Consider the following 14195-nt stretch of genomic DNA (forward strand, 5'->3'; position numbering starts at 1 on the left):
TGTGGAGAATATTTTCATGTGCTTATTGGTCATATGGATACCTTCTTTGATGAAGTATCTGTTTTTCTCTTCTTGATTTCACCCAGAACCACTGACTATAAAGACCATCCTTTCTCCAATAAATGTAGTAGTGTTTTTATCCTAAACCAGGTTCCTATATACAGTAAACAAATTCTTCATTATTTTTATGACCATTTCCTCCCCAGGGCAGGTGAATAAAGTAAGTCTGGCTTGAAAGACAATTTTGCTGCAAAATGAATCAGAAATTAATCTGGATGATCTGTTTGGCATTATGTTTGGCTCTGACACTTCCTGTGACAGTTCCTTGCCAGTCCATTAAAATTTCACAAATAAAATTTCATGAAGTCTACTTATTTGAATTTTACCTGTTTCTCTTTGCCCCCTCACGTCCTTTTTCCATTCCAGAATCTAATCCAGGGTCTTGTACTGCATGTAGTTGTATCTCCTTTGTTTCCTCCCATCTATGACAGTTCCCAGTCTTTCCTAGCATAGTCAATTTTTGATTACATAAATATGTTTATTTGTAAATTATAAATATATATTACAAATTTTTGTATATAAAATATGTAAAAATACAAATGTTGAAGAGATAGGTATTTTTAAAAAGAGAACTCTTTATATTTTTTTCTTTATCCCGGTGGATTCTCCTATATGCCCCATTTTAATATAAATCATAGGGATCTGACTTTCTTCTACCAGATCATTTTAGGAAAAGATCACATGGAAAAGTGAGATACACTCCTGCTGTCCTTCTGGATAAAATCTTGAGATGACTACCACCATTCCAAAAAGATATCAACTTGAAACTTCTATATACCGGGAATTCCCTGGAGGTCCAGTGGTTAGGGTTCCGCGCTTTCACTGCCGAGGGCGCGGGTTCTATCCCTGGTCAGGGAACTAAAATCCCGCAAGCCGCAAAAAACAAAACAAAACAAAAAAATTGTTATATACCACAATTTTCAAGCACAATTCAAAGCAATTGATTGTACCCATTTCAAGGACTACTTAGTTGTATCCTCATGTATGTTAAAATATAGAAAGGTTTGTCAGCCATGATGATCTTTGACCTACAAAGTTCTTTTTAAAAAGAGATCAAAACATACGAGAGGAAAATTTAAGAGGAAAGTTAAAAAAAGATTCACTCACGTGAATGAATATTCATCCTTCTGTATCTTCTTTTTTTTTTTTTTAATATTTATTTATTTGGCTGCGCCAGGTCTTAGTTGCGGCATGTGGGATCTAGTTCCCCAACCAGGGATCGAACCCAGGCCCCCTGCATTGGAGCGCCGAGTCCCAACCACTGGACCACCAGGGAAGTCCCCTTCTGTATCTTTTTAACCATGCGATTTAAATGATCAATAGATAGTCCTAAAAGTAATTATAAACTATTCATTCACTTCTTTCAAATATATGAAATATCAGAGAAACTGCAAATGCACTGTAATTAATATCCAGGTCATTACAAAACAATTACTATTGTAAAGTCTTGAGTACCAGCAAGCCTTTGAAGTCAGGTAAATTAAGCCTATACTGTCAGACAGGTCACCACCCAGCTTAATCTCTGGCAATTAAAAAAAGGCAGGCAGTGTGACTATTTGATTCAGATACAACTGTATCTGAATCATTTAAAACTTCTTTGCTAACCTCAATTACTTAGAAAGGGAATCCTGCTACTGGAAACAGTGAAAGATAACTTATTTTTAAATGTCAATCAAACATTGTATTTATAGATTATATAGTCTTTTAACTCAGGGGAAGGAAGGCAGAGAGATATTAATTTAATATTAATGGAATTCATTATCTTTCTGGAGGAATCCATCAGGGTAACAGGGTTATTCAGAACAGAGAGAATGAGCAATGTTACAGCAGAAGTCACATCTCAGTCTGACAAGGTCCCGAACCCCAGGATGATATAATGCCATGGTATCTACTAGAAGCAATGGTGGTAGGAGATGATGGACATAAAGCATCTCCTGGTTTTGCATTTACTTCACTTCCAGCTTTTCTCAGGCTCCTCCTCCTGACCTCTAATGTCAGGGCTCCTTCAGGAAAAGTCTTTACTATCTCCCTAACGTAAATACCATTTCGAAGCTTATGTCCTCAAATTTACCTCGGCCCACGTGTCTGGTTCACATATCAAACTACCTTTTTAATCTCTCCACTTTAATATATCTAAGTAAGAACAGTTACTAACAGTGAAATACATTGAGCCCTTATTATGGGCCACACCCCATTCGAAACATTTTTCATACACTAACATATTTAATCACAACAATCCCACGAGGTAGATACTACGATCACCCCTATATTCAGAGGGGGAAACTAAGCCACACAAACATCAGTAACTAGCCCAATGTTATCACATTTCACACATGGCAGGGTCAGGTTTCAAACTACGGTCTCTGGCTTCAGAGCCACACTCCTAACAACTATGCTAAGCCACTTAAATCAGTCGAGTTTTCTCCAAGGTGTGTTCCCATCTCCCGACCCTAGACTCTCTCACCCTGTGGGAGGCATGCAGTCTTAGCCCGAGGTAACTCCTGGAGAAGACAGTATGTCTCTCACAGAAAGCAAAGCCCTTACCCTTGACTTGGAATGCACTCTTTGTTCCAGGCCTGAGGAATGTAAAAGAGATTAGCAAAACTATCTCAAGCCAGGAGACCTCAGGGAACTGAAGAGACCTGCTTGTTCCTTATGGCTGGGGGCTGTGTGTGCCTGGTTGAGGGAAGATAATGTTCAAGGATGGTCGTTGTAAACTTGCTGACGTCCATGGTGGTGACTGAACTGAGATGGTAAGCAATTCTATGGGTTCATTTTCTAATAATGAGTTCCTCTTCTGTCTATATAAGATTCAGTAAATTCTAAATAAAGCGCCTCGCAACCATCAGTTGTCTTGGTCCTTCTGATCCCATATTCCCGGGGCTATTCAGTCCCTTACCCCTCTCCGTCGGGACCTGGAAGACCCCCTGCGGTGGCTGGACCGTCGCACACCCCAGTAAGGATGCAGACCATATATACTCAAGTTGAAAAGTAGGAGTCATCTTTGATTCCTCCCTTTCCCTCACTGCCCATACCAGGAAGTTCTGTCAATCCCACCTCCAAACCCACCCTCTTCCCCATCCCCAGTGTAGCCTGGATCGCAGAGAAACACCCCCCAAACCAGTCTCCAGGCCTTTGTACTCACACACCCAGTCCCCTAAATGCATCCTCTACTCAGCAACAAAAGGGATCTTCTGAAAACACGTATCAGTTCATAACCACGGAATTACTGAAAACCACTGAATGGTTTTCTCACTCCGAGAATAAATTTCACAAGTCTCACCATGTCTGCTGAATGCTCCTAGTCATTCCCTAAAACTGCATCTTCAGCCCCTCTCCACCTTACTCACTTTGCTCCAGACACTTTTTTTTTTTTTTTAAATGCACTGAAAGTTCTGCGAAGCCAATGAAAAATAAATTTGCGTGACCTTTTGTTTGGGACTGTGCACAGTACTGCCCCTTTCAGTTAGCATGGACACAGCCTGACTTCAGTTATATGATGTTTAGGTTTCCATGATCTTAGAGCTGGGGGCCTAACCTCCTTTCTGCATACCCCACACATCTACATCCCTGTGTAGATTTCTATTTATCTGGAAAAAGCAACAAAATAATCATCAAAAGGATTTCTAGAATGGAGAATGATCACCTCCTAGAAGAACGGTAAATACTGAAACATAATTGAAGACACAATAAGACATGTAATATCATTTGACCCTTCCTTCCTGCCATTGACTCCCTCTCCTCCCAAAAAGGCCAGAAGGCCCAGCGCAAAAAGATTATGACAAAGAAACAATTTTTAAAAATGGCTAAGTTAACATTAAGATGAAAAAAAGAAAGACAAAAATTTTAATGAGACTCTTACACTTAGAACAGAGGCAGAATACATGTAGCACATAAATATTTGTTGTTCTGACTTGTAATGATGGGAAGAGAGTTAAGTATCAGTTCAAATGGGCCCATGAATCAATATTTGTAATTGAATAGGAAGAACTGGCAGCTGGATTCCCTGCCCTTGAAAATACCAAAATATCTACAATAGTTGTCTGATGTACTTACTGGCATCGTCCATGAACTCAAAGTCACCTCCAGGTTCAGAACTTGAAAAGTGATACTGATCTGGATCAGCCAGGGCACTCAACAGAATCAGCAGTACCACGGCATTGATGATCTGCAAGAAAGAAAAAAATCTAAGTAACCCCAGTATATGGTCCTTATAATAGAACATTACATTGACCACATGGAGTTTAACTTCAACAGCTGGTGGCCTTTCAACACGAAGCCCCACCCACTGAGGGAGCAGGCAAACATTTCCTTTTTTAAAAAGAAATTTATTTATTTATTTATTTATTTATTTATTTATGGCAGCTTTGGGTCTTCGTTGCTGCGCGCAGGCTTTCTCTAGCTGTGGCGAGCGGGGGCTACTCTTCGTTGCGGTGCGCGGGCTTCTCATTGCGGTGGCTTCTCTTGTTGTGGAGTATGAGCTCTAGGAGCGCGGGCTTCAGTAGTTGTGCCTCACGGGCTCAGTAGTTGTGACTCATGGGCTCAGTGGTTGTGGCTCATGGGCTCTAGAGCACAGGCTCAGTAGTTGTGGCACGCGAGCTCAGTAGTTGTGGCTCGCAGGCTCTAGAGCACAGGCTCAGTAGTTGTGGTGCACGGGCTTAGTTGCTCCGCAGCATGTGGGATCTTCCCGGACCGGGGCTCGAACCCATGTCCCCTGCATTGGCAGGCGGATTCTTAACCACTGCGCCCATGTCCCCTGCATTGGCAGGCGGATTCTTAACCACTGTTTGCCAGGGAAACCCCAGGCAAACGTTTCTGAGGCAGAGACACTGCCAGCCCATTCATGCAGCCAAGGGCACATGGCTTGGCGTGCAGTTGGCTTTCACCTCACTGTGCCCTGGGGCTGGGCACCCTGGAGCAGTGAACAAACATGCAGCAGCACTGACGCCAGTGGTTGGAAAAACTCTCCAGCTAGTCACGCACACGCGAACAAGTTTGTTCAGGCGACCAAACATTTTTCACAGGTTCAAACAATAAGAACTTTGAGCCCATCCAGGAAGCAGTGTCGGAGAGAATGAGTGCAAAGCTACTTAGTGGCAGACCCTTACTCCTGCAGGAGCACAGGCGAGCCGCTTTCTATCCCAGGCCCCCATTTCTGTCTCCTAGAAGCGGCTGAATATATTTCTCTCGGGAACTTCAAACTCAGCCCGTCAAAGCGGAAACCATCTTCCTTAACACCTCCCACCTCTGCTCCTCCTTTCCTGTTCTGTCTTACAAAACAGCATCACCATTAATAATTAAAAGTGGAAAACACGCAGGCACTGCACTAAGTGCTTTATGTGGAATTTCTCTCTTAAGCCCTCCAATAACCTAATGAAGTAGGTGCAAAATTATCCCTGTTTTGTAAATGAGAAAACTGAGGCTCAGGGGTTAAGAACGCAGCCCAAGATCAGGCAAATAACAAACTGTAGAAACGGGATTGGGATCCAGGAATATCAATTCCAAAACCTAATCTCTTAAAGTCTCCTGTTCTTCCTCAAAACCTGATTATCTTCGGGCTTCCCATCTTCCTTTTCCCTTACATCCAACCAAGTGCGAGATTCTGACAATTCCACTGCTGCATTTCTATTTCCTTTACTCTTCCTAACTGCCCGTGCTGCTTATAGACACATGGACCAACTGTGACGGGGCTAGAGGTGTGGGGGGCAGGTTTTCTAGAGTTTGGTGAGGCTCGGCTGAGACTGCGTTGTTATTTCTCCTTTGCTCTAAGCTGAGAAACTTGTGATAGAGCTCTATGTTTCACTCTTGTCAAAACTGAGAGAAAGATGAATAACCTTCATCTTTTATATAGAGAAAATTCTTTTACTAACAACAGTAACTAAAGGCATTTCCTACTATAAAAATCATATTCGGAAATACCTACTTACAGAAGAGGTTCAAATGGGGAGTCAGGTTATTCCTTTTACAAAATACCCACTCTAGAATCCATTTTGAAATGGCAATCCCAAGTGGTTGTTTTTTTGATTGTGGTAGAATTTGGAATGACCTTTTTTTCTTCCTCTATTTTCCAAACTGTCTAATATGGTCTGATTGCGTTTTGAAGTTATAATAATGAGAATGGCAATTTTCCAGAGCATACGCATATATTACTAATTTAAATAGATACCACAAGCTTGTGGTTAAAACTTTTTTTTTGATTAATTAATTAATTTATTTTTGGCTGTGTTGGGTCTTCGTTTCTGTGCGAGGGCTTTCTCCAGTTGCGGCAAGTGGGGGCCACTCTTCATCGCGGTGCGTGGGCCTCTCACTATCGCGGGCTCTCTTGTTGCAGAGCACAGGCTCCAGACACGCAGGCTCAGTAGTTGTGGCTCATGGGCCCAGCTGCTCCGCGGCATGTGGGATCCTCCCAGAACAGGGCTCGAACCCGTGTCCCCTGCATTGGCAGGCGGACTCTCAACCACTGCGCCACCAGGGAAGCCCTAAAACTTTTTTTAGGTTCAGAAAGGTATATAGTGAAAACTGAGTCTCCCTCCTATTCCTATCTGACAGTCACCCTCCCCACAGTGGCTACTAGAATTGCCAGTTTCTTGTTTCTCTCCAAAGAGCCGAGAAACTTCCCAGCACATTTTAAAGAGAGTATGATTAGCAAAACTGGAGTTGAAGAAAATCTTTCAGAACATTATCTGAAGCTTAAAGGAAAGTATGAGTTAGTTCCACAACGGGCAGATGATTTAGCAAAGATGTTCTTTGACAAATCATCAAGTTTTCTTGGCATTTTATTCCCTCTATATTCTTATCTTTCGAAAAGGCAGACCAAAGATTATGGACTGAAATAAGATCAGATAAAATAACCTAAGAATGTGTTTTGAAAAGTTAAGCACCAGACAAAGGCAATGTGTTTACTGCTGTTATCATAATGGGGTTGGTTTTTGAAGGTTTGAAAAAAAAACAAAAAAAACAAAACCCAACACATCAATTTGGGATTCATGGGTGAAGCTTTAATGAAGGAAGGGGTGGGGTACAGAGGGTAAGAGAGAAAAATGGCTAGGTGAGGCAGGGCAGTGAACCCAGTTAGGAAATACAAGCCAGACTTAGGGATCCTTTAGGGCTAGTTACAGAGTTTGGGTTTTATTCTAAGTGCAACAAGAAGCCAATGGAGAATATTAAGGAAGGAAAGAATGTGATCTGTTTGGGGTTCAAATGAGTAAATTACGTAAAACACCTAGAAGGGTAGCTGGCATATAATGGTGACTCAAATTAGTTGCCTTACCTCTTCAAACCTTAACAAGAACCATATAAAAGCTCTTGGGTGGCATCAGAAAGTTACCTGGTCTCAGATCTCCGGAGACAGTGCTATGCAGCTGCTTTCCTGTCCTTTCAGTTCCAGTGGGCCTGTAAAGTCTTGGTCAACTTGTTATTACCCCCTTGCCTGCTTTACTTATCATAACACTTCCACTAGCTGCCTCCTAGAGTAGGTGCTTTGTTAAGTGCTTAGGAAAGAGCCTCCCAGGATTCACAACAGATTAAATAAGTCATGCACCCAAGTAACACAAAGCATGAAGCCAAAAGCACAACAAGACTTCACAGAAAGAATAATGGAGAGTCAGGGAAAGATACTACTGAAGCCTGAGGCCGAGACCGGGGTTCACAGGGAGGTGCAGTGGACATGGGAGCGTTTGGACAGGGGCTGGAAAGGTGAGAAGGTTTTGGAACCCAAGAGGTGTAGAAAAGAACAATTTCGGGATTCCCTGGCGGTCCAGTGGTTAGGACTCGGCACTTTCACTGCTGGGGCCCGGGTTCAATCCCTGGTTGGGAAACTAAGATCCTGCAAGCCACACGGTGTGCCCCCCGCCCCCAAAACAAACAAACAAATAAATGAGAGAAGAACAATTTCAAGTATGAGTAAAGCCACCGGGACAGGGGCCTGCGCTTGAAAAGAGCAAGCAGTTCGATTTGGTTAAAACACAGTAGACAAAGGAAAGTGCTAGGGGATGAGACCAGAAATGCAGGCTGGGGCCAGATGGCAGCGAGTCCTCAAAGCCAGGCGAGGAATTTGGGGCTTTATCCAAAAAGTTAATGAAGGTTTTTGAGGCAGGATGTGACGTGATCAGAGCTGTCGTTAGGAAGACCAAGCTAGAAAAGGCTGGGAGGCTAAAACGGAGGCAGGAAAGCATTCTGGAAAGTACTGCAATAGTCTGCCTGAGCAGTAATGAGGGTCTGGGGTCCACTTCATCTCTAATTCTCACGACAACCCTGTCAGATTGTCATCTTAGGCATCAGTTTGAGAGGTTACTTAGGTCCTACGTGTGGAAGAGCTAAGGTTTGAATCTCAAGGCCTTTCCACGTGGAGGTGGAATTATTATTAGACACACAGGAAGTGACGAGCTGCAAGGATAAAAAAGAAGCAAAGGGGACACTGAAATTTCAAGCCTGGGTGACAAAATCTTGTCATTATCGGAAATAAGGACCATGACAAGGTTGACTTTAGGTAGGAAAAGTACTCGCAGGCTGTCCGAATAATCACGTGTTGGCTTGTCCGTCTGGCCTCTCAGCCTCCGTTTTTTATTCAGCCTTTGGTGCTCAGGTCCGCCCTCCGTGTGTGTTTGCCTCTCCCACTTCTGACGGCCTCATGCCTAGTCCCGTGTGCTTTCGCACTCTCTCCTGCTCAGTCTCTGAACGTGTCACATCGTTCCGTGGTTCCTGGTTCCGTGTGTTCTTGCTCCACAGCGGGTCCTGGGTCCTACGCTGGGCTGTGCTCTAGTTGCTCCGGTCACTGTCATCCTCTCCCCTGTCCCTCTGGCCCTGTGGCCCTTCTCTCTGTGCCCACAAGCAGAGACCACAGTCCTGGGGCCAAGTTCCCTTCCACTTGCCCTTGTTCCTCGAGAGTCCAGAGAAAGGAGACAGATAATGCAAAGATGTGATGGCAAGGTCATGACACTTCACAAATGACTCACCACTGTGCTCTTTTAATCACAGAGTGAAATCTTCATAATAGAAGGTCTTCATGTTGACACATATTTACTGTGTTATCCTGTGAAACCTCAATTGTTGGATGGGAATGTGGCACTCCACGGAGGATGTGGATACAGTAGGGTGACAGGGTGACCCATGAAGACCTAGGTCTGTGCAAAGCAGTGGAGGGTGGGCGGTGAACTAGCCATGGTAGATACTAAACATGGTTGGATGGAAAAGGTCAAATACAAGTCAAAGCCCCCAAGAACGGTGGGTAAGAAGTACTTCCCGAAAAAGAGAAAATGGAAATCACCCAATCATCAATTCTGACCAAGAATGAAATGTCACCACAAATGAGAACCAAGAAGATGGTTAAGACTTGCCAGGAGCAGATTATGTAATGACCACAGCTAATCTAAATGTAAAAGAAAGACAGGACATATTTATGTTCTTGTTCAGTTAATGCTCACTAACATTTGGGCTTTCTTTGTCTGTTTTGGTAGGTCATGTACAACTGTTCCTGTTCTATTTATGAAGTGTTCTTGTGGTGTTGCATATTGTTTCCTTGTTCCTGACAATGATTACTTCCACATGTAAATAAATTCAATGTCTGTCCCGTTACTTAAGTGGTGCCAGGTCCCTGTATATTCTCAGGGGATCTAAGGTACTCTTCACCCTTAAATCATATTTCAGACCCTAAATGAACAGTGAGAGACTTGCAGCTTTAATCTAAACAACTGAAAATCTAAAATGTAATTATCAGCTCTCTTTTTAAAAGCCTCAATAAAAGAACCTTAAGAACGCTCAAACCCACTGAGATAATAATTACACAACAATTAGAATTTTACACAGAAAGTTGTGTCCAAAAATGATCACTGCAGACTTATTTGTAGTAATGAAAATTTGAAACAGAAGTAGAATGACTAAATAAGATTACAACCAAATAAGAGAATGCTACATAAGCATTAAAAATCATATTAAAAAATATTAATGACAAGAAAATGTTCACATTATAATGTTAATTGATAACTGTAGTATAAAAATTTTTGATTCCAATTTATTAGTAGGTTCACATGCATAAATCACAGACTAAAAACACCAAAACATACAATGTTATAAACCATGTGGTGGGTCTGGAGGTGCCTTGTACCTTTCATTATCATTGTACCTTTTTTTGCATTTTCCAGAGTGTCTAACATGAGCATAGTAGCTTTTATACTCAGGAAAAATTATTTCAAGCTTCAAAAATATTCTTAATATGAAATATGTTATAGAATATTATTATTACGCCTCATTCTCTAAAAAGAAAAAATTACTAGTAAGAAGATGGCCAGGCATTCAAGTTAAAACTTGGAAACAGGGAATTCCCTGGCGGTCCTGTGGTTAGGATTCTGGGCTTTCACTGCGGGGGGCCTGGGTTCGATCCCTGGTGAGAGAACTAAGATCTCGCAAGCCACGCAGCACATAAAAAAAACAAACAAAAAAACCAAAACCGAAACAAAACAAAAAAACCCCTGGATATAGGTATATGAGAGGAGAAGAAAGTCAGAGTAAAATACAGTAAGTCCCCTACATACAAACCTTCAAATTGTGAATTTTCAACGATGTGAACATGTGTTCCATCAACATCAGGTGTGAGTGAAATTGCAGCTTGCCCTCCGTCTCCCACTGCTGAGGATCCTTCAGCTCTACCATCTCCCACCTCCTCTCCCTCCTCCAGTCAGTAACTCTTCTTGCCTGTTCACTTGATGCCAGCCCCTGTATGCCAGCTGTTGTATTTGTACTACTGTACTTTTCAAGGTACTGTACTGAAGATTTAAAATGTTTTATTTTTTGTTGTTGTTGTTTTTTATGTATTATTTGTGCGAAAAGTACTATAAACCTATTACAGTACAATACTATATAGCCGATTGTGTTAGTTGGGTACCTAGGCTAATTCTGGTGGACTTACGAACAAATTGGACTTGCAAATGCGCTCTCGGAAGGGAACTCGTTCATATGTAGGGGACTTACTGTAAAATAATAACAATTAAGAGATCTGCCACTTCCAGTAATGGTGAACTAGGTTATACAAACCAATCTTCTCACTGAGGACAACTAGAAAATTTGGACAAAATAAAAACAACATTGTGAGAAGGTATTAGCTAGCAAGGCAGTGAGGAATTATGGGGCCAAGATCCAGGAGAAGGCAGAAATACCGCTGAGGGCAATTGCTGATTCCAGAAAAGACGATGAGAGCTAAAAGCTTGAGAGCACCTTGACAGCCTTGCTGAGCCAGAGTTAAGAGCGGGAGTACAGGGCGTGCTGGGTGGGGATGGAGGGTAGAAATCCCCAGGGCTTTGCCATAAGACCCTGAAGGGGCTTCACTATTGGAGTAAGGTGAACCAGCAAAGACAAGTCTTTAGAGTGACAGGGCCCAGCTTTGCATCATCTGAATCCTGCAACTGAACTGAGGGAATTGCCAGTTGCTAGGCCCCTGTAAGAAGCTATCAAAATCCTTAGTGGAGAAAAGATACCATCCCACGCTTCAAATTATTTCTTCAGTTTTTCAAATACAATGTCCAGAATACAAGAAACAGGAGAAGACAGGATGCTAAAAACAAGGACCAGCAGAAACAACAGACAACAGAAATAGACCACGGGCGCTGCTCTAGATACTGAAGCTAATGGGCTCCCCTTTAAAGTGACTACACTTGCAATATTCAAAGAGATTCTTAAAAAACGAGAATTTTGCCAGGGAACTTAAATCACAAAAAAAAGGGATATGAGAGATTTTTTAAAGAACAGAATATACAGTAGCCAAATCAAGAACTTAGTGGATGGGTTTAACCCATTAAGACAGAGTTATAAGAAAACTAACGAGTTGGATAAGACAGAAGAAAATATTCAGACAGCTGGCTTTAATAAAAACAAAAGCAGTCAGAAGACAATGGAGGTACATCTCCAAAATGCTAGGGAGGAAAGGACAACCTACAAGTTTACAAGAAAAAAAACAAAAACAAAACCAATCCTTCAAGGATGAAAATGAAACAAAGATACTTTCAGAAAAAAACAAGGGAATTGGTCACCAGCAGCTGAGCAGTAAAGAAAGCATTAAAGGGTGTTCTTTGGACAAAAGAAAAATGATACCAGATGGAAGGCTGAAGATGGACAAAGAAGTTAAGAACAACAAAAATGATAATTAATTGTGAATATTGATAACAAATAATAACAACAATAATGATTTGAGCACAAAATACAAATAGAATATAAATACACAATAATGGCATATAGCTCAAGAGAGGATAATTGGAACTGAACTCATCGTAGGTCCTTGCATTGTACAGGAAGAGAAAGTACCACTTAATATGAGATTTTTAAAAGTCAACAATATATGTTGTAATCTCTAGGGTAACCTTTTAGAGAAGTCACAGTTGGGTGGCAGATACACCAAGTGTTTGCTCAGTGACAACTGAGGTGTTTATATCTTACGTACTTTCTGTATGTGTGAAATATTCACAGTAAAATGGCTAAAAATTTAAAAATGAATATAAATTATAATCTAATATAATCTTTTCAGACAGCTGGCTAATTTTTATACTCCGATATTTGGAAATATTTTCTAAAAACTATTAATGGCAGATGTGCCTTTCACTTGGGTACAATTTCAATGGGCAAATCAAAATGAAATTAAGCTTGGACTTTTCAATTAAAATTTATTTAAATCAAATTTTAGAATTCTGATCCAAATGTGTTTATTTATTCAAATAAGCCCCTGTCTACATGGTCCTGGTTCTGATATTAAAATAAATTTCCAACACTTGCTATTTCATTTCAAACAATTGTGGTAAATATATTCTGGGGAAAATTAGATTTACCATAAAATCCTACCTGCTAAGGGTAAGCTGTGACAAAGTGAGAGAGTGGCATGGACATATATACACTACCAAACGTAAAACAGATAGCTAGTGGGAAGCAACCGCATAGCACAGGGAGATCAGCTCGGTGCTTTGTCTCCACCTAGAGGGGTGGGATAGGGAGGGTGGGAGGGAGGGAGATGCAAGAGGGAAGAGATATGGGAACATATGTATATGTATAACTGATTCACTTTGTTATAAAGCAGAAACTAACACACCATTGTAAAGCAATTATACTCCAATAAAGATGTTAAAAAAAAAATCCTACCTGCCTAAGAAATTGACTAAATTAGTTCATCTACTATGTGCCTGACACTCTGCTTAAAACTGGATTATACAAAGATGAATAAGGCATGGTCCCTGCCCTCAAGGATTAGCAGTCCAGGGGGTAAACAAACATCAGCAACCAAGTAAAATGTAGAATAAACGTTATAACATTCATTAATTCATCCACTGAATTGTTCAAAAATTATCTATTAGGCAACAAATATATGCCAGGCACTATGCTAACATCAATATACATTATTCCTCCCCCCAACAAGGTAGTCTATTGTCTAATGGGGAAGACAGTCAAATTAGCTGTTCCATTTAGATGAAAAGGAATTCTGCTATACTAGTAGCTGGGGAGAAGGGGGTGGCAGTTGAAAGCCTCCACAGGAAGAGGACTTTCTTAACACCAGAAAGTAAGAGACATTTGGAAATCCTGAGAGACAAAGATTACAGCACAAATAATTTCAGGGAATCAGACTAAGTGACTAAGAATTAACTATTAAGAGAAAGTTCAAGGAAACAAAAATATAAGAATGAGCTACCCTTGACAGTCCTTTGACTTGGATTATAATTACAGCCACTGTTTCCAATAATAGAAGCTATAAATCCTCTAAGTTATACAGTGTGCAGGAGAAAGTTTAAGCAGTAAAATGAAGTTGTATCCTTCCTTAGAGCCCCATTTCAGTAGGCAGATTTTTTAAATGTATTATAAAGATTCCCCCCCGCCCTGCCAAATTCAATGAGGTCCTTCTGATTCACCTTGCAGGCCACAGTGCCATCCTTTTGGCATGTCTTCCTCATGGGTGATAGATTAAATCAAGAAACCACCACCACTACACATTGTCTTTTTTTTTTTTTTTAAATAGTAATCTTTTATTTATTTATTTATTTTTATATTTATTTTTGGCTGTGTTGGGTCTTCGTTTCTGTGCGAGGGCTTCCTCTAGTTGCGGCAAGCGGGGGCCACTCTTCATCGCGGTGTGGGGGCCTCTTCACTATCGCGGCCTCTCTTGTTGC

General features: G+C 41.2%; 1 protein-coding gene across 2 annotated transcripts in view; it reads right to left on the bottom strand.

Moving 5' to 3' along the window:
* Window positions 1-14195, bottom strand: part of LAPTM4B (lysosomal protein transmembrane 4 beta) — a 68439-nt gene that overhangs the window by 37387 nt on the left and 16857 nt on the right. For both annotated transcript variants that reach the window (XM_059901735.1, XM_059901736.1), the window contains exon 2: window positions 4117-4228. In XM_059901735.1, the coding sequence (XP_059757718.1) occupies window positions 4117-4228 (112 nt within the window). The remainder of the gene's footprint in view (window positions 1-4116; window positions 4229-14195) is intronic.

Source organism: Balaenoptera ricei, chromosome 17 (assembly GCF_028023285.1).
Source record: "Balaenoptera ricei isolate mBalRic1 chromosome 17, mBalRic1.hap2, whole genome shotgun sequence".
In the NCBI taxonomy this organism is placed as follows: domain Eukaryota; kingdom Metazoa; phylum Chordata; class Mammalia; order Artiodactyla; family Balaenopteridae; genus Balaenoptera; species Balaenoptera ricei.